Source organism: Haliaeetus albicilla, chromosome 6 (assembly GCF_947461875.1).
Source record: "Haliaeetus albicilla chromosome 6, bHalAlb1.1, whole genome shotgun sequence".
Taxonomy (NCBI): Eukaryota; Metazoa; Chordata; class Aves; order Accipitriformes; family Accipitridae; genus Haliaeetus; species Haliaeetus albicilla.
This window is the reverse complement of record NC_091488.1, coordinates 46,659,245-46,685,523: the sequence shown is the minus strand read 5'-3', so window position 1 is coordinate 46,685,523 and position 26,279 is coordinate 46,659,245. Positions and strand designations below refer to the sequence as shown.

Genomic DNA, 26,279 nt, shown 5'->3' with positions numbered 1-26,279 from the left:
ACTTCTCCATAAACCTCAGTGCCTTGGCTTTCTAAAGAAAGCAAAAATAGAGACAGCAAACTTTTCTAGATCAAGCTCAGGAGTGGTTTTTGCTGGATTGGAAGAGTTGCTACTGCCGTGAGTCAACACAGGTACACAAAACTGCCTCTCCCCTTTGTTTTCCAACTTCACAGTGGCAGTTAATGAAGATACAATTGTACACTTTAATAAGGTTTACCATTTAGATTTTGGGCAAGTGTCTCCTCTTTTGACTGTCTTTTGTATCAGCAGTGGCAACAAGTCCAGAGGGAGCTTGTGTTTCCATCTCAGTGGTCTAGTAGTTTGACATCTCCCTACCCTGGGCTTGGAGGATAAGGTAGGATTCCCAGGTGGTCTGTTAACCAAATTGGCGATCTCTAAGGATGCCTGTTTCTTAACATCAGCTCCATTCAGCCTGGTAGCTCCAAGCAGGATGCATTTGGGGGATTCTGGATTAATACTGTGACAGGGTACAGGGAGCAGATTTTTTTTTTTTTTAAATTTTTTTTTGTAACAGCCACATCCTTCCCCTTAATTAAGAGTATAAGGTGATTTATACAAGAATTTTGAAGTACTTTAAAAACAAACTGAGGCTTAACAATAATGTTCAGCTAACTGAAGCCAGCTGCTTCACATAGGAACTGAAAAGAATAAGAAATGTGTTTTGAATAATTAAAAATATGTCATAAATAACTTAAATTACTATAGGAATAGGACTGGAAAACACTGCAGGCTGCTGGAAGACTTAATCCGAGTGTAGCTATATGAATAAAGGCATGGTGTCTTGGAAGATCTTTGGGAGGAAGAGGAGAAACAACTCTGATCACTTTTCCTCGTGCCCAGAATCTACCAGCACGCAGTCCTGAGCAATGACTGTTACTATACAGTCTATCAGGAAAAAACAGAACAAGGTAGGTGAGTGGGCAGGGGAAAGGTGGATGAAGTGTAACATTTGCCAAACCAACCCAGTGTCTCCTCAACAGTATAGGATGCTAAATTAATGCTGACCTCTTGAATCAATGATCCTGAATATTATTATAGACCATAAGGATCAACAAAAATAAGGTAATTTTGTCTCAGTTCCTTTGTAATCACACAGGTGACCTCACTCTCTTGACCTAGCACAATACCATACCACGTCAGGTGCAATTGCTAGCAAAGGACAGTCTGGGGAAGGGCTCCTGAACTTTGTAGGAAGAGGATCTCTTAACCTCGAGGTGACTTGTGGTATACGGTCACAAAAGAGAGTCTGGCAAGATGGAGAAAAGAGAGCACAGTCCCATGTTTAACTTCATTGCTTTGTTAACTATGTTAAGTTTGTGCCACAACCGTTTTACAGTAAAGGCAGCGTGTAGCACAGCAGCAGCTACTCGTTGCTGGCAAATTATAGGGTGAAGGGAAAGATATGGTGCCATAACAAACTAAAGAGCACTTCTTCACTCAAACTATCTGGCAGGAGCGCCCAGCCAGGCTTCTGAAAATTCTGTGAAGCCAGCAGAGACGAAGCCCGTTTCTTTTGGCGCGGAGATGAAGGCAGCAGGTATTTAGCTCTCCCGCAGCTCAGGGACTCGGACCCAAGCAGCCCCGGGGCCTGCTCCCCCCGTGCCCTGCGGCCGAGGCCCTCCTCCAGCCGCCTCGTCCCCGCAACCAGCAGCGAAACGGGCCGCGTCTATCCCGCAGGGCACCCTCCCTCCGTCAGCCCGGGGGCCGGTGCCGCTGAGGGACCTGAGGCGGCGGGCGGGCAGGAGAAGAAACCGCCCTGCCCGCCGCCGTCCTTCTCCGAGGACGCGGACCGCCCCCTCAGAGCCCAAAATGGCGGCAGGAAGCGGGAAGGCGGGCGGAAGCGGCTTCCGCAGCCTGGCAGGGCCACTTCCGGCTCCCGCCGGAAGCGCCCGTGTGTGCGGGGCCCAAGATGGCGGCGGGGATGTACCTGGAGCACTACCTGGATAGTAAGAGCCGACGGGGACGGGGGGCCGGCGCGGTCACGGACGGACCGACCGACCGACGGCGGCTCGGGGCGGGTCCCCGCGGGGACCGAGTTCTGCCCCGGGGCCTACCGGTCCCTGGGGAACCCGCGGCCTGTTCCCAGCCTCTCGGGCGGCAGCCTTGCCCGCTTGTCCCCCGGCCCAGCCGTGAGGGGTCCCGTCGCCGCCCGGTCCTGGGGCCGTGCTGGGAGGCCCCGTCCGCCGCGTAGAAGGCGTCTCGGGGCCGTTTAGAAACGGCGGCGGTCTGCGGCGGAGCACCGGTAACGGGCTGACCCTCCGCCGTGGGATCTCCTGCCGGGAGCCCGGCTCCCGGCCGGTTGTCCCCGGGAGAAGGAGGCCGGTGCTGGTCCAGCCGCCTTTGGGGAGCGGCAGCTTGGCTGTCGGTGGCTTTCCCGGGATGAACGGCGGGGCTAGTGAAATAAAGCCGAAGATGACTTTTTGTATCTGTAGGGAGGCGGTTTTGATAGCTTCCTTTGCTGTCGTTTTACAATTGCCGTCCTGTTTTGCTGGTCGAAGAAGAGCTCTGTAAATACTAACAGAGCTGGTAACGTTATCGGAGCCCTCCTATGATATCGGCCTGCCTTAAGGTGCTTATAACTTGGTCAAACTCTGCCCTTCGGGGATAAGACTTTCAATGCGTGTTTTACCCCTGCGTGCTTAAAACAGCCAAGTAGACTAATCACGAGGGGTTGTTTTTGAAAGAATGTACTAATGAGTAAAGATGTAGTAACCTGTTCTTTTGTGAATGCTCTCTTCCTGTGTTCCTTCTGATCTGGTGTCAGCACTAGACGCAGGGGAGCATGTTGATGGGGTGGTGTGTTTAAAGCGTGGTAGTTCTGGTAACATGTCTTTTACTTCACTATACCTGGCCGAGTTAAATCTCTTGGTCTCTGTTTGCATATGCTTGGAAACATTGGAGCTTGGTTCTTCAGTTTTTCTGCACTAGGTTTCCTCCAGCACAGAGCTGATAAGGTGTTGATATGGAGGCAAGGGGTCTCATTCCTCGTGTCTGCCGTGCTCCTTTTGTCAGTAGGAAAGGAAACCTCTTGTGAATTAAGTTAACAAAGTTCAAGAACAGTAATAAATTTCAGCAAAAGCTGGAAAGAAGCTGGAAGTGAACTGGCAAGGATCTAGGAGCTGTGAGGAAGGACGATGCAGAAGCCAGGAAGAAGAGTTGGATGAGGAGGCAGGTTGTTAGAGAGGAGCAACGATTGCTGAGCAAAGATGTATGTTCTGCTCTTCTCATTCCGTTGTGGGAGACTGCAGTTGACTGAGGCTCCTCAGCAAAGATGGCCAAGAGTTGGGAGGACGGGGGCTAGACAAGAGGAGAAAGAAGCAGATGGACAAGGAGTAAGTGCATGGGGAAGGATGCAGGGTTTTCCTACTGGGAGAGCACAAGTGTATTTTGAGTAAGAGCTGCAGTGTGACGATGAAGGAGTGAAAGACTGGGATTTGCAGATGGTAGGCAAAGATGAGAGATGCAGTACTGAGTGTGCAAAGGTATGGTAGATACTAAGTTGGAGAGAAAGGAAGCTGTAGAAGAGCTTGGTGGCTAGAGAGTGCTCCCACCAAAGTCAAACACTTCTGGATTTGTCGTTACTGTCAGCTAAAATCAATGAAACTCCTCTGTTCCCCTCTAGTACAAGTGTGCAGAGAAAATGACAAACTCTTTATTTTCTCTCTCAGCTGAGGTGTGTGGTCCAATTAGACATTCTCATCCTGTTGAAGGTAGATATTAATATGGTGGTGTAGACTGTCATTTTTAAGGTATCTTGCTTAAAAAACAGTAATGTGCACAATCTAAAAGTACTTAAATTTGGCTACAAAGTTGTTAGGAAGAACAAAGCAATCTTGGCTGCAATGGTTTAGCCTTTTTTGCATACTCTGAGAGCTCTTACAGCCTTCTTCAATTTTGTCTGGTGTCCTGTATAGTATATGCAACATTACTTCCCTTTGTTAGCTAATTGTAAGACAGTTGCTGTGCTTAATCTAGAGTTTCTTTCAGAAAAGCACATCATATGAATTGTAATACTTACAGTCAAAGAGCATCCATCTCAGTCTTCAGTAAGTTAGTTTGCTGATAAGCTTTCCTGTCTTGGTTTTGTGACTTTTGTCTGTGGTTAATTTTCACAGTTCCAATATTTAGTCATTGCACCTATAATACCTCTTACCTGCCATGTTGAAGTGTTCCCTTATTAAAAGTTTCTTCCCTCTGTTTGATTAAATCTTAACCTTCTTTCTGGTAACTTAGCAAAAAAAAAAAAAAAAAAAAGGCCTGTGATAACATATTTTTCAGTTTTCTCATTACCCATATTGTTCTTCTCTAAGCCTGCTCTAATCTTTTGACATCCTACTTGAACTTCTGACTCTCTGAAAATGCATACAGTCCTTTAGTAACCAGTCTTCTTCGTGGTACTAACTAAAGAAGTCAGGTTACCGTTCTTCTGTTGGGTGTGCCCTTATCCCTGTTTGCCATTGCATTTCAGTTGGGAGCTCATATTCAGGTAACTCTCTACCATGATACTGATATGATACAGTCTTTCTGTTTCTTAGAAATATGGTCCAGCATCCTTTATCCATCACTTATATTGCTCATTCCTAAATGTATTACACTCTGTAAGACCTGGTGGAGAGTATCAGTTTGCCATCAGGTTGTTTCTTGCTGTCCCAGTGGTCTGTTCCTTCTGCTCTCATTCTTCCAGTCTGCATCTCACTTCGAAGTGACTAACTTTTCTTTTGTTGGATCGAGAACGGCTTCTGTTCGATTTGCATGAGTAGCGCAGCCACTGCTAATAGTTCTCTATATTGCATTCTAAAGCCTTATGTAGCCGTTAAAGTACTTTTAATATATCTCGTGTTTGCTTTTTCCTTATTCTAGCTTGTTACACAAGATACTTTCTGATACTACACCGAGTATTTGGTGCAAGTTGTAGTTTAATCACTTCAAAAAATTATTTTCACTAATGAAGTGTATACTCTTACCAAAAAATGTCCGGTCTGGCAAGTTTAACATTTAATCTATATTTTCACCCTCATTTAATTCTTTGAGGTTATCTCAGATCAGCTATTCCATTTCTTTTCATGCCTGTCTGCCAGCATTCAGTTTTCCCCTCGCTCCTTCCTCCCCCCTGCTTTTTTTTTTAACATTATTTCAGTATTTTAAAAACATCCAGTTCATTTTTGAAGTAGTTCACTAATGTTCCAAAACTTCCTGAAAATTTATACAAATAAATAGTCCAGAACCTTTGGTCAGCTCTTTTAAAAATGTCTAATATTTACATTTACTTCTTGGAATGGAATTCTTTTCATATTATAGTGCTAATGCAGACACGGTTTTCAGTTGAAATTTTTTTCTTCCTCCCACAGAGATTCTCTTTCATATGGTTTACTGGCTGGATCTGCTCAGGGAATGAATGAGGAGTGTGTGATGAAAGAGGGCAGTTGTTTGTAGGACCTCTTCATGTCTTTGAAGAAAGGAAGGTATATAATGAATTAAGTGAAGATTGTAGGAAGAAAAAAGGTGGCCTCATGTTTGAGGCAGTTGAATACCACTCTGACAAAGTGAATTTGATGTTTCTGTTTATTTTGGGGGTCACACTTTTTACAGGTTCTCCTTGCACGGATTGCACTTTCCTCAAATAATGAGTAAAAATTTGTAGTCAGAGGAGCAGATGTGCAGAATGCTCATAGCTGCAAAGGAAGTCTGCTTTGAACAGATAATTCTGAAAAGTCAGGCTATGTAGCATTTTTAGACATTTCAAGAGATGTGTTTGTAATTAGCTGGTCTTCTTGGCTTTAATCTCTTTGCCTCAGTAAATCTCTTGACCTTCATTTTATTGGTAAGGGAAGTGGGCTACTCCACAGCAGCATTGTGAAAAAGCATTCTAATGTCACAGTAATGAACACCCTGAAAAGCTGATTACCAAGTCAATTTTTCAGATCGGGTTTTGGGTCATTATGTGTGACTCTGTATTGAGCAAAGAGAAGAAAATAAAACTTTGAATCACTGCTCAGTCACTGGGAATGAGAAACGCGTTGTATCAAAATCTCATGCGGTTAGGTAATTAAAAACTATGTGTTAAAATGCACGATCAGTCTGACAAAGCTATGCATATAGCTTCAGTTGTTTTGCTTCATGAATTTTGAGTCCTCTGCTTCGGACATCTAAAGTTCTTTTCCAGGAGATTTTTGTGGAGTAGCCAAGTTAACAGCAGTTCTCTAGTAAGAGGTGATGGGCAGCTTCTTAGGTCTGGTATTTCAGTAGCTTTCAAGTCCTTGCTGTAATTTGAAACTGGGTTTAGACCTAAGATTAGACATGCCCTTGCCTTTGCTCTAAGCTGTTAACTGGAAAGCATATCTGTCTGAAATGTGTTATGCTCCTAGCAGATGTTTTTGCAGCAGAAAAATACGCACATTCCTTCTGTGCTGAACGTCCTGACAGAGGAACTCCATATCTTGTCTACTGATCACCTTCCTTCTTTCATCCAACTGAAGCTGCCCCTTCGATGACTACTGAGCCAAAGGATTCGGGGAAGGGGAAGAAGAGGAATATTTCTTGTTCCAGTTCTCTTCTTCCCAAGTGTTCTACTTTGAGCATGGCTCTTTCCTCAGTTCTGTCCAGTGGCTGAAGTTAAGCATGAAAAGATTTCCATATCTTCAAATATTGTCCTCCTCCTGGTCTCTCAGCCATTTTATGCCTGCTTCTGAGGGGAGAGAGCAAGATGCTGAAGTGCTTTCCCTCATGCCAAGAAAGCCATGCAGCTTTAGTAGGGGAAAAACTACAGGTGCAAAGGAGTTAGAGATGTAGTAAGGAATGGGGGAAGAATAAGAAGGAAGAAAACATAGTGTTTTGCGATGAGAACATTGAATGTGCATGAAGACTCATTAGAGGAGTTTGTGCTTGCTCAAACTTGAGTTACTGTGCTTGGCTCAGTATTTGCACTTGTACTGGGTTAGAAATACTGTAGTGGAGGCTTTGAGGGGGAGAAAGGAAGGGTGACTAATACAGATTTTCCAGCAGATGAGATGCAAACACTGAGTCTTCTTCATGTTTGGAATTTTCAAGAGGATTGCAGAGCTTCTTTGCAATAGGCATCATTGAAGTACACATATTCAGAAAACAGTCCCAAATAGTTTTCTACAAGTCTCTGTTTATATGTGAATATGCCATGAGTGTAGGGATTGTCTTTATAGTAGAGGGAACTGCTGGGCAACCACATGTATTTTCTACCGTCAGTGCTTCCCTGTTTACCCACCTAGTGGGTATCAGAATAAAGTAAGTATACTTAGTGACAACATGCAAATTTATCTTTTATGGCAACAGAACCAAGGCATGTGCCTCTTCTCAACTGTCTGGTGCCTGAATTTATTATGAAATGGCCTCTCTGCTCACCTACCTATGCTTTACTGGTGAGGACATGTCTGCCCCATTGCTCAGCTGGCTGAGGTGAATGGAAGGGTCATGTTTGCGGGTGTGCTTTCCAAAGCAATCAGACAGCACCTTCCCTGCTGGTGCTTGCTGTCACTGTCCACCGTGTATGTTCCTGCCTCGACTGATGAAGCTGTTGCTTTATTTGTCTTGCCGAACGGGGAGCACACGTTGTTCCATTTGGGAAGTGTGTGCCATACTAGAAGGAAGTTCGGATTTCCATGTGGTTACACTGGTCTGTTACTGAATAAATGTCAGCATAAAATGTTGGCAAGGAATGGTAACAAAACAATAAAAAGTGTTTCCATCTTCCCCCACCCCAGACCTCTGAGGAACTAGATTCTGCCAACATTTGGTCTAAATTAGACCTAAACGCTTGGGAGACTCATCAGCAGAGAGCTAGTAACCTTGGTGATCTTGAGAGGTAGAAGGATGTCACTGGCCTGTCTACTCAGATGGCTGCTTGATATTAATTCCATTGTCTTGGAAGCCACCAGTCAGGACCCGTTCCAGGAGCAGACACTAGGACATATCTGCCTCAGTGAAGAGGATGATGGAGACAGCAGACTTAGATGAGGAGACTTCAGCTGGTAAGTTAACATGGTACTGTGTAGTTGTTTTCTTTTGGGTTTTTCCCCTTTTTTATACTGATTAGGGAGGCATGAAGTTTCCTTTTCTCCTTCTATTTGCATATGTCAGTAGGCGCATAGAGCTGCACCAGTTGAGGGTTTGTCAATACTAGAAAACTTATGCCAGCATAAGCAAAGAGCAACAGAAGCAGCATATGCCCTCTTGAAAGTCATCTTTCTCCTACAACTGACATGGGAATGTCCTTTCATTCCTTGATAACATTAGCTAACCCAGTAAAATAGGATTGTTCTTTCAGAATAGCTACATCTGTCTGGATTTTCCTCTGTATAGCTTCATCAAATGAGGGTATGATGTGTATTGACATCTTAATACTCTGAGAGGGCATGGGTGTGATGTCAGAACTTGCTGTAGGCTAGCCCATGATTCCTTCTCAGTCCTGGCTGCATTCCACATTCCTCAGCAGTTCTTTTATCTCTCACTTTACCTACCATGATTACTCTTATCCTGTCCCCAATGTAGCATGCAGCCATACCCTCCCGTTCTTGCCTCTAAAGTTTCTCACGTCATACTTCAGATACGCAAATCTCTTAAAAAATTATTTCTATATTCAGTGCCATTTTAGTGTAGCGAAAGATGCCTTTCACCTCACTGGGACTTTGGATTAGTTGCATCTGTGATGCAGCACACGTGATCTGTGGAAAATTACAACAGATCTCATGCAGGGGAGAGAATTTGGTGATTCATAGGCATCATTTGTTCCTGTGTGATAGCTGCTGGCACAGCCCACACTAAGCTAATACATTTATTATTATTAATGACCAGTTCATTTAGAATTGATTCTGTTGTTGACCAGTATTTTTATCAGAGTTGATACAAGATGGCTTTACAAGACAAAGCATACTGCATTTTCTCCACATTTCTTCACTTGCCCAACAGCAAATCTGATGTGACCTTTTTGGCAAACAGCCCTGTGATCTCTTTGGTGGTGGTCCCTGCCTTTGAAGACCTGTGACTGGCTCAAAATGCCTGGAGTGGTGCGAGTATCATTTGATATGTCTGTCTTCCAAGCTGTCATGGTTTAACCCCAGCCAGCAACTAAGCGCCACGCAGCTGCTCGCTCACTCCCCACCCACCCAGTGGGATGGGGGAGAAAATCAAAAAATAAAGACAGTTTAATAGGACAGAAAGGAAGAAAATAATGATAATGATGATAATAATAATATGACAAGAATAAAAGAATTGGAATATACAAAACAAGTGATGCGTGATGCAATTGCTCACCACTCACCAACCGATGCCCAGTTAGTCCCTGAGCAGCGATGTGCCCCCCCCCCCAGCCAGCTCCCCCCAGTTTATATACTGGGCATGACATCACGTGGTATGGAATATTCCTCTGGCCAGTTTGGGTCAGCTGTCCCGGCTGTGTCCCCTCCCAACTTCTTGTGCCCCTCCAGCCTTCTTGCTGGCTGGGCATGAGAAGCTGAAAAATCCTTGACTTGGTATAAACAGTACTTAGCAACAACTGAAAACATCAGTGTGTTATCAACATTCATCTCATACTAAATCCAAAACACACTGTACCAGCTACTAAGAAGAAAATTAACTCTATCCCAGCTGAAACCAGGACACAAGTCCTCCAAGCTTCTGAAATCAGGGTTGATCTTTAATGCAGCAATAAAGATCCCTTTTCTGAGACTTAGCAACATTGCCTACTATCTTGGCTGTGGATGCTGTAGCACTGAACTAATGTAATAAGAAGACAAAAAGAGCCCTCCCTCCCCAAGAAAAGGGTCCACTCTTTGGGGGAGTATTAGGTTTCTGTGGCTGTTACATTGACTTTCATTGCTGACTGATGTCTGTTTCTTTGGACAGTACCTGAAGTAGATGTGCCTGGGTGGACTAGTGTGCAGTGCGCTGGTCCAGGGCTTGGGGTATATGACGTGGGCACAGAATTTCTGGATGCCTGCCTGCGGCTAAATCAGCCTACCACGCACCCGAGTACCCCATTTGTAAAAATGTAGGTAGTATTATCCCTTACAGAGCTGTTGTGAGGATAATGTTACAGGTTAGGATGCATATAATGCAGTAGGGCTGAGCCATATAGGAATAGAGAGAAAGGTATATATTATGCTCATGCACCAATTTCAATAAACTGTGTAGGAAGATAAATAATTATCTGAGAAGAAAGGACTGAGTAGAAGCAGCAGTTTAAAAGGGTTATACCCTCTAAAAGGAGGGATGGAGGGTTATAAAAGACATCCTTCCCCCTAATAAGGAAGCTCCTGAAGACTGCTGTATGTCAGTTGTCCTGCAGTATACTTCAAATGCTACAGAATTATGAGAATCACAGAGTACCAAAAAGTCCTATGCACTTCCTCTGTAAGATCCCAGCCAATTTCCTATCTCAGGGAGCAAGGAACTTACCCTCTGATCGTGGCAGTCCCTGGCACAAGGAGGATTTTTTTTTTTAATTACCTTCAGCAATGTGATGTTTAAAGTGTTTGCTGAAATCTGTACCATTCAATAAAGCAACCATGGTTAAGTTTCAAAATGTATTTTCACTTTTTTTTTTAATAAATTTAAACATGCACCTGAACATGGTAGGTGAACAGTTTTCTCAGGAAAGGCAGCGTGTGTTTGTATGGTACTTGGTGCAATGGATCTCTTTCTAGGAATTTGGACATTGTTACAGTAGCTGAAGTTTAGATGTCAGTTGCCTACATTTGGCACCCCACATGTGTTTCTAAAAAGAAAGAAATAAAATAATAATTGGAGGGGAAGAAGGGTGGTGATGGATTCTGACTTTTGGAGAGTGAGAGTGCGTGGTTCTTAAGGGATAAGATGGCATGGTTGTGGGAAGGAATTAAAAGGGAAGAGGAGAATAAAAGAGATGAAAGAAGAAGGGATAAGAATTGAGAAAAGGAAAGACGAAGGTAGGTAGACTTTTAACTTGTGATAAGAAATGAAAACAAGGTAAGAAAAGGAAGGGGTGGGAAAAACTTAATGAGAGACCTGTGCCGATGATTTTCGGGTGATGGTACTGTGACAGGAACGAATGGGGCACGGTGGGGCTGCACATGGCTCTGAGTGGATCTGTGCAGATGGACACAGTTGTATTAATGCCAGCCCACACTTTGGGCCAAGCTGCTGACCTTGCTACCACTTTCTTCACTGTACATCTTCACCATCCTCCTCTTCCTCTCTTTCTGCTATGCCATTTGTGTCAAAAGAGGCCCTTGCTTTTTCTTTGTTTTTCGGTCAGACTATTGCCTGTCTGGGACAGAGTGACTGCCATTCACTCCCTCTTCTCTAGTGTTCGAGGATGCCTCTAGGGTGTTTTTTCTTTACTATGGTCCATTTCAGAATCTGAGAATTATTTGGGTATTTTACAACAGATAGCATTTAGTTGTGAAAGTTTAGGTGCATCTTACAGTAAGAAGAGCAAGTGAAGTATAAAGGAAAAAAGAGAAATTCAGGAGGAAACGAAGTTACATAAATAACATGAACATTTTTAGAAAGACTGAGGGAAAGTGTGTTGTGTTAGTAGGAATGAGGAAATGGAAACTTAAATCTTAGATTATTTTTTTTTATTTCTTTTTTTTTAATGGGACTCTTAGGGTGATGATGTCTGATAGCCAGCATAGCACAGGCCAAGCAATTTCAGCAAGCGTTCTGACTACTGCGATAAATTCTGTGATCCAAAGCATCACTTTTGTTTAAGGGTACACCAGAGTTTTTGAGTTAAGCTGCAGATAGTAGAAAACTTCTCCGTAATTAGATTAAACTACATACCATACAAATAGTTGGTTGCTCAGTTAAAATTTGCTTAGCTGCAGCTTTATCTGTTATGTATTCTTGCCAAACTCTCTCTGGGTCATAATTTGTAATGGTGTACTCAGCTTCTTTCCACTTTCAGTTGAATAGATAAAGCATCTTTATAACAGTTCTGATTATAAAGTCATTGTACTGTCACTTGTTTCGTTTTCTTCCAATTTATTAGTGAAGCAATTGGAGAATGTTGGTCCGATAATAGATTTGCAGAGTGAAACGTTTTGCTGGGGTTTTAAGAAATTATTTTGCTGGTTTTAGCAGGGAAGGAATTCAAATGACAGGGGCTTGTCTCGTCAGTCCCGGTGGAAACCTGCCCAGCTAATGAGCCTCTGGAAGATCATTGCTTATACGTGCTTGACTGGTAAACAATTTGCCGATTGTGTCTGTGCTGAGCATCTGCTAGGCCAGCGCCAGAGCTGGATAATGCTTCTCCCTGCGCTGCCGGGAGCAGGGAGCTCCGCACATGCGGAGGCAGGTAACGAGGCAGGGGAGCTGCTGACCTGGCTGAGGGGCTGGCATTGAGGGGAGGAGGCACTGGGAAGAGAGACTTTCCGAAGGATAGATGGCACGGGCTGAAAAGGTGAGACCAGGCACGTAGAGGCAAAGGGAAGAGAGAGGCTTTCCAGACCAGGGCACGTGCTGGCATTAGCGGTAGTGGCAGATTTTTACAGTAACGGCTGTAAAAACTAGAGCACAGTCCCTTTCAGGTTCTGTAGCAGAAGCAAACTCCCACCCGAGTTTCTCCTGCTGCGAGAACATCGCTATGAAATGTGGCCGTAACCTCGTGTGGGGTTGTTCTGCCTGGAGAATAGCATCCTACTGTTTTTTGTGCTAGCTCAGGTACTCGCTCTATCTAAAGGTTTCTAGCCCTGCTGAGGCAAAACTGACTGTACCCAGTGGATTTTGTGCTTTTACCGACTTTCCTTTTTAGAAGATAAAAAGAAATTACGTTAATCTTTTTTTAAAACTACAAAGTCAAGAATTTAGAAGTCGAGATCTTCCAGGATTAGTAAACTCAGTGTAAATTTGACATATTGTGTGCAGTGCAAGAACAGATACTGTTTTCCTCTGGAGGATACCTGTCTTATCTTCTGCAGGCAATGCTTTGGAGAGGAATGAAAAGTAGCGTGCTGCAGTATGACCTGTGTTTCATTTGCTGTATAAATTGAAAGGTTTGGATTTGACAAGGCTGGGGATTGCAGGAAGGAAAAAGGCATGGTCCTGAGATTCCCAAGCTGGATTTCATCCCTGCCTTAAGTTCCCTTTGTAAGCAACGATAATTTTCAGCAATGTGTCCCGGTTGTCTTCTGACATGCTTTTTGAACTGTAGGGATGTAATCTGGTAGTCGGCTGCTTGAACCTTGTGTGAAGTCCCTCATGCTGGACAAACATGGAAGTATCAAATTCAGGAATGTGCAGACAGCCTTAATTTTGCCGCTTACTAATTTTTTGAGAATTTGATTTTGCACTGTTAACTGTCCTTGAATGCAGGGGGGTGATGTGTGTGTGCTGTGTGATTATGTATCTAGGTACTCAAGGACACCTACCATCTGAGCATTTCTCAGATATTTAAATTAGAAACAGCAACAGAAATCTATTGAAGCAATAGCTTGGTTACTTATAAGGATTCTGTATGTAACTTCCTATATTCTGTTTGTGCAAAAAAATAAGTTAAAGGAACAGCATCGGAGCACAGTAAGGCCCACAGTTGTTTTTACTTCTTGTAGGAATTAATTTCATGGCCCATGTGTAGTACTTGTTAAAAGCTGCCTCTTGCACACAGGCCTTCCCTGCCGGCTGGTTGCTTTTCAGGGAAATGTCTCTGCTGTAGAAACATGTGGCTCTGAAAAGAGAGGCTGCTGCCAGGACCGATGTGTTAGTTTTGATTTTGAGTAGGCACACCTTCATTTACACACCCTGTGTGTTGGAGAGTGGGTTCAGGAAGCAGACATACTTATGGTATGTTTCTGAAGAGCTTTTCTCCCCACCCTTTTTTTTAAACCTGCAAGAGAGATATATTTTTTTATAAGGTATAAAGGTGGACTTCAGGTTAATGCAGTGACACTAGATCTCAGTTTGATTAGACAGGCATGGAAAAATGAGAATTGTTTTTATCAGCTTTGTCAGTTGAGCATCTGGTGATGCCTAGGGGGTGACTAGCATAGTGCATTGAAAATTAATTGACTATCAACTTCACATTGCTCATTCAGAGCCCCACAAACGTTTATTATTCATGATGTATAGCATCCTTCCAGGTGTTGGCCAGACCCCACTGAGATTATGGTGCAGAAGGCAGAACAAGGAACACGTGACGGGGGTTAAGACTGCTGTTGACTGCTCGCCGTCCTGTCTCAGACTTGCTCTTTGGCTCTGCACAAAGTGTCTCCTGTCCTTTATATGTAAAATGGATGCACTAAAACAGACTAACTTTTCAGTGAATTAGCATTTGATCAAATTTAATTTTTACATCCTTGTGTAGAAATAACTAAATGGCATTATTTACCAGCTGTTGTACTATTTTTTCATTACTGAATGGAGTTCTTGGATGGATATGTCGTATTATAATGACTGACTTTATTACAAATTTTGGTTTTCTGCTTTCTTAATGTAGGCCTTTCTGCATGGCAGCAGTTTTCTGTTAACTAGTATGTATTATAGAACTATGCTTCTGGATTAAATATATCACGTTTTTATAGTCTGTCTCCTTTGGAGTTGACAAGAAATGGAAGCACGTTGATGTGCACCAGGAAAGGGCGTTGGGAATCGCTGGAGTGGTGTTACCGGTTAGCTTTGTTCCTGCCTTGGGATTGTGGACAGGAGCCTGACTTCTCCATGTATCCTCCTTTCCCTGCAGGTATTGAGAACTTGCCATTTGAATTGCAGAGAAACTTCCAGCTCATGCGAGATCTGGATCAGAGGACGGAAGGTGAGGATTAGAGATGGTTTTGTTGACGAGACAGGAAGGATGCAGCTTGACCAGCTTTTCTTTCCTTTGCCTTTATCACGGGGATCTCGGGGCAGGGGAGGAAGCTCTGATCCTTCAGTCTCTCTTAATGGAGGGCACTGTAGTGTGTGTGTATATGTGTGTGTGTTTATGTATTTAATGGTAAACTTGTTTCAGACCTCAAGTCAGAGATCGATAAGTTGGCCACGGAGTATATCAGCAATGCGCGGACTTTGTCTTCGGAGGAGAAACTGGGGCTTCTCAAGCAAATCCAGGAGGCCTATGGGAAATGCAAGGAGTTTGGCGACGACAAGGTTCAGCTGGCTATGCAGACCTACGAGATGGTATGAAGGGAAGTGTCTAGTGCTTATCGCATGAAAGGCTGTACTAAAGCCCCCAGTTTTGGAAGGCCCCGATCCCTCTTTTTAGGCCCTATCCACTCTTGCTTCTCAGCACGCAAGCCCCGTGCCCTCTCCTCTTTGCCCTCTTGGGCTCTGTTCTGTGGTAACTCCTGGTCACTGTCATCTTTGCAGGTTGATAAGCACATCCGTCGGCTGGACACAGACCTCGCTCGCTTTGAAGCAGACCTGAAGGAGAAGCAGATAGAGTCGAGTGACTATGACAGTTCTTCCAGCAAGGGCAAGAAGAGTGAGTACCACCACTGGGCTGCAGATTGATACAGGAGGCAGCCAAGTGACTATGGAAGTGGTGGGGATGAAGGCAGGCACTGGAGTGGTACAGATCAAAGACTGTTACGCTGGAATCTGAAGGACAGGTAAAAAGATGGTGACCTGGGCTCTTCTTGTGTGAGCATATTCAAGGCCGCTAGATAAAATTAAGATGGGGTGCACAGCCCAAAGCCAATATACACTCCGAAGTAGGAGTGTATTTTAGTGCTGGAGAGGTTGCTACTATCAGGTGTCTGTTTTGATGGGGTGGCAGATGCAACACCTTTTTCTCTTCTTACCAGAGGGCCGAGCCCAAAAAGAGAAGAAAGCTGCCCGTGCTCGTTCGAAAGGGAAGAACTCTGATGAGGAAGCGCCAAAAACTGCCCAAAAGAAGCTGAAGCTTGTCCGCACGTAAGTGTTTACGAGATTTGTGGGAATGAGGAGCAGCACTACAAATCAGACCAAGGGAGGCCTAGCCGGACTTCACTGCGAAGGATCTGATCCCCACGCAGCCTAGATGGTGTTCCCCCTGTCCCTTCTTGGGAAGCAAGGGGAAGGAAACCTTTTAATTCTTTCAGGGGAGTGTGGCATGAAGGGGAAAGCAGGTCACTTCAGTGGGGTGTATGTGCTTAAAAAAAAGAGAAGTGGCTGTCTCTGGCAAACAAGGGCATTGTCTTGGGAGACACGAAGGGACTTGAAGCCAGTTATTTTGCTGACCTACTTTATTCCTGTCCTGCAGTAGCACAGAGTATGGGATGCCCTCGGTCACCTTTGGAAACGTGCACCCTTCGGATGTATTGGATATGCCCGTGGACCCCAATGAGCCTACTTACTGCCTCTGCCACCAGGTCTCCTATGGGGAGATGATTGGCTGCGACAACCCAGATGTAAGAGCCTGCACTTGATGGAAATGGGGGAGAAGGGAGTGGAGGGAGCCTTTGTACGGAAAGTCTTGTCCTGCGTGGGTGGGGCCTGATACAGCAAGCAGTGACAAGAAGGCGGCTTACCTCCGATAGTTTGGAAGGGCAGAGGGGTGGCTTGCTAGGGCCTGTTAAGTGCATCGTTCTTCAGGGGTTTCCTTAAAATGACAGGTTGTTTTCTTGACCCTACAGTTAGCAAGGGAGGAGGGGAGTTCTCCTTGCTAACAATGTGTAGGCTGGGTGTGAGTCTGCATTCCCTGATTGCTGCTAGGGATTTAGGAGTTTGTGATCAAATGTTGGGAAACTCCGGTAGCGCAGAAGCAATGATTTCAAAAGAAAGCTGCTCTTCAACTGACTGCTCTCCATCCCAACAGTGTTCCATTGAATGGTTTCATTTTGCCTGCGTGGGTCTGACAACAAAACCAAGAGGAAAATGGTGAGTGAACAAGCAACCTGGAGGGCCCATTGGTCTTTGGAAAAGGGAGGTCCTGGGTGGCAGAAGGGAGAGTACTGTATATACGCACTTAGAAGACCTCTTAAAAAAGAAAATTTGAATTAAGGCTTTGTCTGGGACCTTGGAAAAGGTCCGTTGGGACTGTATGTTCGAGGTTCATGTCATGCCCTAAATGCTGGCTTTTTGCTTCCCCTTCTACCAGGTTCTGCCCTCGCTGTTCCCAGGAGAGGAAGAAGAAGTAAAATCCCGTGAGCCCTCAGTACTGCTGCAGGAGCTCTCTTCCCCCTGCCAGGGCCTCGTCCCAGCTCCCCCAGCCCTTGGGGCCTTGGCTGGGGGGAGTCTTGCCCTGTTTGTGGTTTGGGCCATCCCTGGAATGGTGTGTACCCTCACAGCGGTTCCTGTGTGTTCTGTGTCCCTGGTTGCTTCCGAATCCCTAAGGGAGGCCCTCTCTGTGTACTATTCCAAACAGGTCTCTGAACCTCAAAGGGAATGAATGAGGGCACCAGGGTAGCCACCAGATTCCCAGGGATTCAGGTAGCCCCTGATTTTCCTTGGCTTTCCCTCAGCCTCCTCAGAGTTCATTGCCTACTCTCTGCTTAGAGAACAAGGCTATGGGATGGGGGAAGGAAAGGAGGTAAGTCTTCAGCATTTTAGGTCTTTGATTTTCCTGGATCTTGTTCAGGAGAGAGGGAGTAACCAGGCCACTTCTTAATCTAGTGGGCTGGTTGAGAGACTGAAATCCTAATGTACTCCCTATCTTTAACCATTCCACTGCTGTCATTGAGTGGCCTCTTTTGTTGGGGAGAGGAGGAGGAGGGAGTGTTTAGAGCTAGCTTTGTCTCTCTTATTCCTGGGGTAAACCTGCTGGTCTGGGAAGCACATTGTATGAAGGAGGAAGAATTTCTGACCGTATGGGGAGAAATGGCTTGATCTAGCCTGTCTTCCAGCTCCAAAATTCTGCCTTCCTTTTGTGCGGTGGTGCTTCTCCATTATGTTGATGATGGGAAGTTTGGGGATTCAGATCCCGCTTGTATAATACGGAATTAAATAAAGTTCATTGAAACAAATACTCTGTTTGCCTTGCTGTCACCGCCAAAGTAAACTGCGGCAATTGGTCTCTTTAGTTATTCTTTCTCTCTCGGCTCTGCTTTTATTCTAAATGGTGAATGCAGTACAGCTTTTTCTTGTAGCAGTTTTGAGCAGTGTTAGTAAGTGACGTTCTGCCTAAGTCAGACTTGAAAGTGTACCTAACATACTTGCAAAAGGTTACTAAGCTTTCTAGTGGCTGTGAAAAATATCTGCCCCTTCAGTTGTGCCCCCACAAGAGAGTGGACATCTATTCACATTTTCATTGGATCGTTTACTACATCTGTTGTCTTCTCTTAAATGAGGAGAGGTGGAAGTTATAGAAGACCAGCCCTCACTGTGGCTGTTGGGCAGCTCAGCTGAGAAAATCGGCCGCCAGGACAAACCACATGCATCCAAGAATGTGGATAGGTTTTCCAGCTATCCTGATAACTTGCTTCCCAGTGGGTCACTTTCACCTTGGATCACCTTGTTGCCAGAAGCTCCAGCTGCTGTTACTAAGATAATCTTAGGCTCCAAAACAGTTACTGAAGATGTGTCTCTCTTTGTAGTGTCCGCAGGTAACTGTGAGGAGATGATCCATACTGAAGCTCCCCTTTATCAATTCCATTGGCATGGCCTGGAGATTAATGAGCTTGAGTCTCTTCTTCCTGCTTGTTCTCTGCTATTCAGGAGGGTTTAAGCTTTTCACCTGAAACTTGGAATGTTTTCCTCACACGAGTGACTTGTATGAGGATCAATGGAGCATTTTTGTTTTTGCAGTCCTGAAGCCAAAGCTCTTCTAGGGCTTCATTATTAAAACCCTTCAGAGGACTCTGTAGTAAAGAGCAATGCTACTCTCACGTTGTAATTGTACAGGCTTTGACCCTGTCAAAGCCATCAGCTTAGAAGCTGGTGTTAAGTCTTCTGTTCCAAGTGAGCTAGCATTGAGTCAGCCTTTGCTTTTGCTTCGAGAAGGGGTGCTCGGCTTCCCATTTTGCACAGAAAAAAAATAGAGGTAAGTTCTTACCCAGGCTGTGGTTTGCATGGTTTGTGGTACCACTGCCACGGTCTGAATCTCAATCCCCAGATTGTCTTAAACCATTTTCCTGGGGCTTCCCTCCTTACACAGAGAGGAAGTAAATCCTGGAAGGTGTCGGTTGTGTGTGTGTGGTACAGTCTTCGTAATGGGAGATGCTGTGCCATCATCCAGTGGGTGAGAAGGCTGTGGCAGGAGAACAAATTTCTTCAGCTGGGGTTTATCCAGATGGCAGCTGGGTGCTCAGCTAACAGGACAAACGGAGGAGGTGGTCTGAACTTGAAAATGGGCTTTGGGCAAAGCGACGAAGGATGCAAATGCTCCTTTAAGTGGTTTGGTTTTGATGGGATAGGACACTGGATTGTCCCGACCACCACTGGCAGCAAGCTTTCTAGGAACTGTGGGCTAGAGAGGCGTTTGAAGTGCTGGCCCTGTAATGAAGCTACTGCTGATGAAGGATAATAAGTAGCTTATAAATGCATGTGGTGTAATGTGAAAGAACTGTGAGCGGGCGGGGGTGTGTTGTACACCAAACCAGGAAAGAAGATGGCCTGTTACTGTTCAGGTGCTGCTTACTGTGGAGCAGTGACTCTGTTCAGGGTAGCTCTGGTTTGGGAAACACAAGTCTCGGGTCTTCTGCGGTCAGCGTAGGATGCTGAGAAGGGGAGGGAGACCGGAATACTCCTGGTTTTAGACTAAAGCTTGGCCGCAGGGTTACCGTTGTGCCTCTTGGCACACCAAGAATTAGAACAGTCTGACGAGGTTATGCAAAACACACGAGGAACACCTCGGCGGGTTCCGATGCAGTGCGAGGTAACGGCGGGGAGCGCGAGGTGGGCATCTCCGCTTACCCGCCGTTCTGCCATTGCGTCCTGCTTCTGTCCGACGAAGGGGTCTTCAGCCAGCAGTGTGGAGTGCGCCGGGGACATTCGCTGCAGCTGAGGGAATGCTCTGACTTGGATCTTTTTGCCATCATTCCGTCGGTGTACAAATAGCAAATTAATGGTCCTTAATCCCTGTTACAGGAAAGGCTTGGTATAAGTGGTTCTAACAGGTTTAAGCAGGACTAGCCCAGTTTGAGGTAAGTGAATAGTGAACAGATAGTTGTTTGGGTTTTTTTTTAAACTGAGTTTATCCATAAGAAATGTGTTTAGTAAGCTGACTTGGTGTTTCATGCTTACTGGACAGCAAAAACTGTCTGCATTCTGGGTCTTTAAAAATGTATGTAAAACTGACTTAAGTCAAAGTTAAAAAACACTTGGGTTTTGGGGAGGGGTTTTGGGGGGTTTTTTTAAAAGATCACTCTTAATAGTTACCTGTATCACTGTAGTGATAATGGGATCTGAAAAGGAAGAGGGAACTTAGACAAAAATATGGATAAAACCTGAGGATTTTTAAATGGCTTACAAGTATAAATGCAAATGAAAGGACATTAAAAACTAACCTTGGAAGAGAGGGAATAAGGACAGTAACTGTGCAATATTTAATCACCAAAGGGGGAAAATAAAAGAAACAGTAGAAGCTAGAAATCACAAAGTACAAAAATGAAGCCAGTGGGAACAAAGCCTATAAGCGACAAGGCTAGAAACATAAGCAGCTTTTTTTAGAATGCCTTTTGTTTTTGATATAATTGAGCATGGCACATGTCCATTACCAACTGCAGATAGCAGAATTGTTTGTAATGAGAGGAGGGGGAAGTGTTCTGTAAATATTTATTCTGTGTTGGTGCTGGTGTCATATGGGGATGATGTACTTCCTAGGCAAACAGTAAGGAGGATTTTAAATAGCATCTATTGGGGCGAAGGCTTTTTTGATCAGCAGTCTTCAGTAAACGGTGTTTGTCGTCCTGTGAAAGCCACCCGAAGGCGTCTTGTGGTCTGCTCTCTGTCAGGCTCTGGACAAGGCTGGAAAAAAGCCAGCTCTGTGCTGGTCCTTAATGATGTCAGGAAGGCTGCCGTAGCAGTCCAGATGTGAAATACTGAAACAGCAGAGAAGTAAATTGCTTCTCTCTAAACCAAGCAAGAAATCCAGGGCAACAAAATAAAATCAGTTTGACTGGAAGCAGCAGAAAAAGGTCAGTCAAAAATTACTTTTTTTTTTTTTTTTAAAGATCACTGTTAATAGTTACCTGTATTACTGTAGTGGTAATGGGATCTGAAAATTTTACTTCTCCTAGAATTAAAGTGCTTAAAGGGGGGGATACACTAAGTTAAAGTAATCATGAACTTCTTTAAAGAACTGGCTAGCTTGCAGATTTCCCGGCACAGCTGTCAGTGCAACATAAACACTTTCTAAAATGGAGCTGGAGAAATTGCCCTTTTAGAGTGACTGGAAATAACCTAGTTGATGAGTAAAGTCAAGTCTGAGTTTCAGGAAGCTGGAGCCGTACAGCACGACAAGAGAGAAGACTTCTGCCGGCCTCTTTCAGCCCATTTATTAATAATAATTGGTCATGCATGTAAATGACCGGTTTATCTTGTCCAGCTGTGATTGCCTCAACTGCGGGCATCACTCCTAGCTAGCTGGGCAAGTGTGATCGATGAGGTTGCTCAGCAAAGGATTCCCTTTTCCAGCGACCAGATGCGCTCAGTGCCGGTTGCCCGGGCTCTGCCACCACCGTGTCCGCTGTGTGATGTGCGGAGAAACCGTCCCAGGAACGACCGTCGCCTTCCACCAGTGGGACAACCTTCTTCATCTGTTACAAACATAGCAAGCAATTAAACCAGCCCCATAGCTCAGCAGCGGTCAGCCTTTCATTAAGCGCTCTTAAGGTATTATTTACCTAACTATACCCTCAGAGCTGTGTGGTAGATGGTCTCTTACTGTCTGTTAAAGAGTTCATGTAAGGCTTCTGTGCTTAAGCAGACTATTTGAGGCTCAATTGTAGAGTGTGTTTCGGTGATAGTCACTTAGATTATTTGGGATCAAATCTTAGGAGACAATTACTGCGTATTAAATATCTATATCTTAGAATCGGAAACACTGATTGGAAGGGACGCCTGGAGGTCATCTGGTTCAGCTTGCCCTTCAAAGCAGGGCTGCTCTCTGTCCTAAATCAGGTCAGATATATGCTGGGTAGCAAGACGCTCTGTAGCAGAGACAAGCGAGTATAAGAAGCAGTGGTTGCGTGGCTCCAGGTGAAGGGTGATGTTGCTGAAGATCTGAAGGCTCGATTCAAATGCTGGCCAAATCCATCCAGAGATCTCAAGTTGGCAGCGGAGAAGAAAAACATTTCCAAGAGATAACTTGCTCATACTGGCTGAAAATAAGACCAGGTCCTCCCAGGATGTTTCTCATTGCAGATACGCAGATACACATTGTCGAGAAGTGGTAGTTAGAGGTGACAGCAGGATTGCTCCCCTTTGACATCTTCAGAGAAACGGGTGGCACTTCTTCCAAGTCCCAGCAAGGAGGGATACGGAGGGTATCTAGTCGTTCGCTTGGCTAAGTGACACACAGCAGGACGTTGAGGTCACTGAGAGCAGACCACGACGCAGCTACGGTGAACAGCCTTCTGCAAATTGGCAACAGGAATTCTAATACTTCACGTCTCCTGGAGCAGGGCAAGGCACACCGGTCGTGTACCAAGCGCTCGTCGGCAGATCGTTTAAAGCAGTGTGATTATCCAAACTTCTGAGCGAGCTTCGACTGAGGGCCCTGCACGACGCAGACCTGGCTGGTTTGACAGTTTCTGAGTCGTTGTCCTTCGTATAATCAACCATGGCTCTACTTTTTCCCTGCCACGTGAACCAGGAGGACAAACTGTGGAGATGTTGACAAGCTGAGTGGCAACATCTGGGGAGCGTGCTATCCTTGACTGCTCTAAAGCAGCGACAGTGGGCAAGGACGACTGCAGCATTAAAAGCGTTAAAGACTAATAGAAAGAAACAAAATGTCCTATCTTTCTTTCCAAAGACAACTGAAGGAAGTTTCTCCAACTCCGTTGCCTAGCAGTTACAGTATCAGAAGAAATATAGCTGTTTCTATCAAATAAAATGCATTTCATTTATAAAAATAGTCAAACATCTTGATTAATTTATGCTAATTTATGTTTATTCTTCTGAATGCATAAAACAAATGTGTTTGTTAGTTTAAAAAAGGCATTTTTGCCCCAGTCTTAAGGACAGACAAACCTGTGACAAACACTAAGTTCCTAAAGCCTGGTGTGAAAAAAGCGTTCAGCAAATTGCCCACTTCGGTCTGTTTTTGCAGATGTACAATTTAATTTCAGAGGTTTGGGTTGCTGCCATCGAAGGGAGAACTCGTTCAAAGCTGAAAGCCAGGCTGGGAGGAGAAAAGGCTGGAAGTATTTTTTACACATTGACAAGCAGCAAGAAAAAGAAGTGAGAGCATGAGATTTCCTCGTTCCGAAAGCCTGAAGGACCCAGTCATTGGAAGAACCCATTTACTTACCACAGAAAGACTCAGGCTGGAAGAGACCTCTCTGGAGCTCTGTAGTCCTAGCCCCTGCTTGCACTAGGGATAACTTTGTGGTTAAATCAGATTGTTCTTGCACTAAACAAACCTGCCTAAAAAGACTAGAGCAGTTCGTTCAAGCATGGCTTTTATGAATCCACTTCATTTTAGGTTGTATTATTAATTCAAGAAACCACCTTTAAATGCTGTTTTTGCAATCAATTAAATATTCCATTTTCTAAATGACAAGCAAAAAATGCTTCATTCACTACTTCCTAACAAAATAAAATGTAAATGAAGTATCTGAATTAATGCATAACTGTACAGTGCTTGTATAAATGTGAATAGATTAACATATCCACCAAGTTAAAACGACTGCCAATTTTAATGTAAAGTCTATATTTATCAGCATATTCGCATAGCTCTCAGCCAGTGGCAGTAAACCTACCAAAATAAAGTACAACTGCAGAATGAAGATTATTTAACCTGTGATTAAAGTCAGCAATTCATATCATTTTGGTTTAAATCAGAACGCTCGCTAATGCTTTTGTCTGTGGAGGTGGAGACCTCAGCTCTGCTCTGAGCAGCTGGTACCCACAGCCCTTCCCACAGGGCCATAGCTGCCAGGATGGAGGTGTTCGGCGTTGGGCTCTCCAAGTGGCTTCTGCTTCATGGACGACGTAGAGCTGCACTGGAAGAGGACCTCTCCTTGGCTGCTGTGCGATGGCTCTGATGGCTTCTTGGCTGGGCTGCCCACTCTTCCATTAGTACCAGATGGCAGCCGGTCTTCGGGTTTGCTGGTTGTGTTTGTGAGCGTGGAACACGGAGAGTGGAAAATACTGAGAAATAACGGAGATTTTGAGGACAACAACAAGACTAACTCAGAAGAGGAGCTTGCCTGCCAAAGGGTGGTCCCTCACAAACCAGACAGGCTCTTCCGAAGCTCAGAATCGACGTGGCAATCGGATAGCAACATGGAAAACGCAGCTCCTTTCCTTGTAACAGCAGCAAGTTGTTATCCTGCTGTTACACATCCCTACTGCTGGCGCCAGGCACGCTGTAGGCCCGGGGGTTACAGCTGCGTACATCAGCCCGCGAACACCCTCTGCGGGAAACGCCATTTTCTGGCGGCTCCGAAAACAAGGTTGCAAATCTGCTTCATGGCAAAAATTGTACAGCTTGTAATGCTTCATCAGGGGTACAGCCTTAAAGGTGCCAAGTTACCCCTCAGAAATCAGAATACTGGAATTAACATCACCCCTGTGCTGCGCGTTACTGACCACCGTAATTGCTTGATGCAGCAGCAGGGAGTAGACTCCCCCCGCTGCTTGCCGCACTGATGCCTCGTGTCCGAACTACTGCTCCTGCTGTCCTCATCCCTTTCCCAAAGATGACTTCTTTTTTGTGGAAACTCACAACACAGGTGCCCCATGGCCACCTGGCACAAACCTGCCTGAACAGCACAGCAGTGTCTCCCGCGCCCTCAGTCTCCCGACCCTGCCGGCTGCAGGCTGCAGACGAGCTGGCTTCTCAACGCGCTTGCGGACCGTAAGAGTTCCCTGAAGGATTTTTGACAACCTGAACCAAATCCAGGGTATGTCACAGTGCATGGTAAGTGCTAAGCAGCCAACCTGTCCTCACATCACTAACCGCCTTCTTTCCAAATATACAGCAGCTTCCCACAGGCGTTGCTACTAGAGCATCAGCCGAGGATGACTTCTTTGACAGCTCCTTCGTCTCCTACCTTGTGTTTGAGGTCTCTGTATGTTTGGGGACTCTGGTCCGTTCATTCTTGTTTCCTGTTTTCGTGTCCCATAAATCTCTTGCTGGCACACGTAGACGCAGGCCGTGTAGCCAGCACCTGCCAGACATTAATACCACTGCGTGATGTGCCACATCAGTATGCTCTCGTAGGTCATGCATCTCCATCGGCCACTGAGGTCAGCACTGAGTTCCCCTGGGAAGCTGCTCAAGTCGGGATGACAGAAATCAGCCTGGGCTCCGTGGTCACTGGGGAGCAGAGGGGATTAACCGAGTTGGGAGCTGAAGGCCCTGGAGTTGTCTAAAATCAGCTAATAAGCAATGCGTCGCAACGCGTCGCAACGCGTCTCAAGCTAAGCAATGGAAGACTAGGAATTGGCTAAAATTTGCAAGCCCCAGCAGCATTGCGTGTTTTAATGTGAGTGGCAAGAGCTAGCTGGAAAATGTCTCCTGCTCGCTATCTTTCTAAGAAGCTGCAAAAAAAAAAAGCTAAAATTCAGTGCTGTTAAATGCTCAGGCTTCAAGCTTCTCAGAAACCTCACCTTCCAACAAGACATCTTAGAGCAAACTACAGCTTGTCTCCTGTAAGGACTGGCAGAGCTACGTGCTGTCGCCCGACACCTTTTTAACAGACCGCATGGCTGGAGCGATTTGAGCTTTCACCCTGACAGCCCGTACGGCCGCTCAGGCGACGCGTCAGCCTCGCAATCGCAGCCGGCGCATCCGCAGCGCGCTCTGCAGCGGTTGCGTACGGCAGAGCTGATCGAATCTCCCGGGATTCGGGACAGAAGCGACACCTCTTCAGCAGCATCCTGCTACGCTGTTGAGAACTTTGCCCGCTTTGCCTGCGGCTCCTCTTTCGGTTCTGCAAGGGTGTCGTTCCGCAGCCGAGCGGAGGCTGCGGGGTGATGCGGCGGGTGCGCGAAGCCGCTATGCCACCCTGCGTTTTGCTTATGGCTGCAGTTCTGGGAGCTGCTGTGCCAAGCGTTTTCTTTCCAACCACCCTGACAGCTGCTTGCCCGTGATGGTTACGGTCGTGTCTTTCCCTCTTGCATTCAGAAAGTGCCCAGCCGTGGGAAGCCCCGCGTCGGCTGCGATCCGTGGGGTGCGCGCGTACCCCCCGCTTCGGTCTCTGTAGTAAGAACCGGGCACGGGCACG

At 45.4% G+C, this 26,279-nt stretch overlaps 1 protein-coding gene across 4 annotated transcripts; it reads left to right on the top strand.

The window, feature by feature from the left end:
- The first annotated feature begins 1,874 nt into the window (after positions 1-1,874).
- ING4 (inhibitor of growth family member 4) lies at positions 1,875-17,906 on the top strand. 4 transcript variants are annotated; one of them, XR_011325171.1, is made up of 10 exons: positions 1,901-1,967; positions 7,755-8,021; positions 14,708-14,779; positions 14,975-15,141; positions 15,331-15,445; positions 15,768-15,876; positions 16,205-16,352; positions 16,760-16,821; positions 17,042-17,215; positions 17,309-17,906. XR_011325171.1 is itself a non-coding variant. In XM_069785972.1 (9 exons), exons 2-9 carry the CDS (start codon positions 7,982-7,984, stop codon positions 17,079-17,081), a joined length of 753 nt encoding a protein of 250 aa, XP_069642073.1. In that variant the 5' UTR covers positions 1,901-1,967; positions 7,755-7,981; the 3' UTR covers positions 17,082-17,906. The 4 variants fall into 4 exon arrangements, 3 of the variants coding, with proteins under 3 accessions (XP_069642075.1, XP_069642073.1, XP_069642074.1); XM_069785972.1 differs by having other exon boundaries at positions 17,042-17,906; XM_069785973.1 differs by having other exon boundaries at positions 1,953-1,967; positions 7,922-8,021; positions 17,042-17,906.
- Positions 17,907-26,279: the final 8,373 nt, after the last annotated feature.

What these genes read in the sequence shown, in the direction of transcription:
- ING4 (XM_069785972.1), top strand. Translation starts at nt 7,982, where the DNA reads ATGATGGAGACAGCAGACTTAGATGAGGAGACTTCAGCTG. An exon ending in AGATGAGGAGACTTCAGCTG is followed by an intron (nt 8,022 to 14,707) that starts GTAAGTTAACAT and finishes CTTTCCCTGCAG; the next exon opens with GTATTGAGAACTTGCCATTT. An exon ending in AAGCTGAAGCTTGTCCGCAC is followed by an intron (nt 15,877 to 16,204) that starts GTAAGTGTTTAC and finishes CCTGTCCTGCAG; the next exon opens with TAGCACAGAGTATGGGATGC.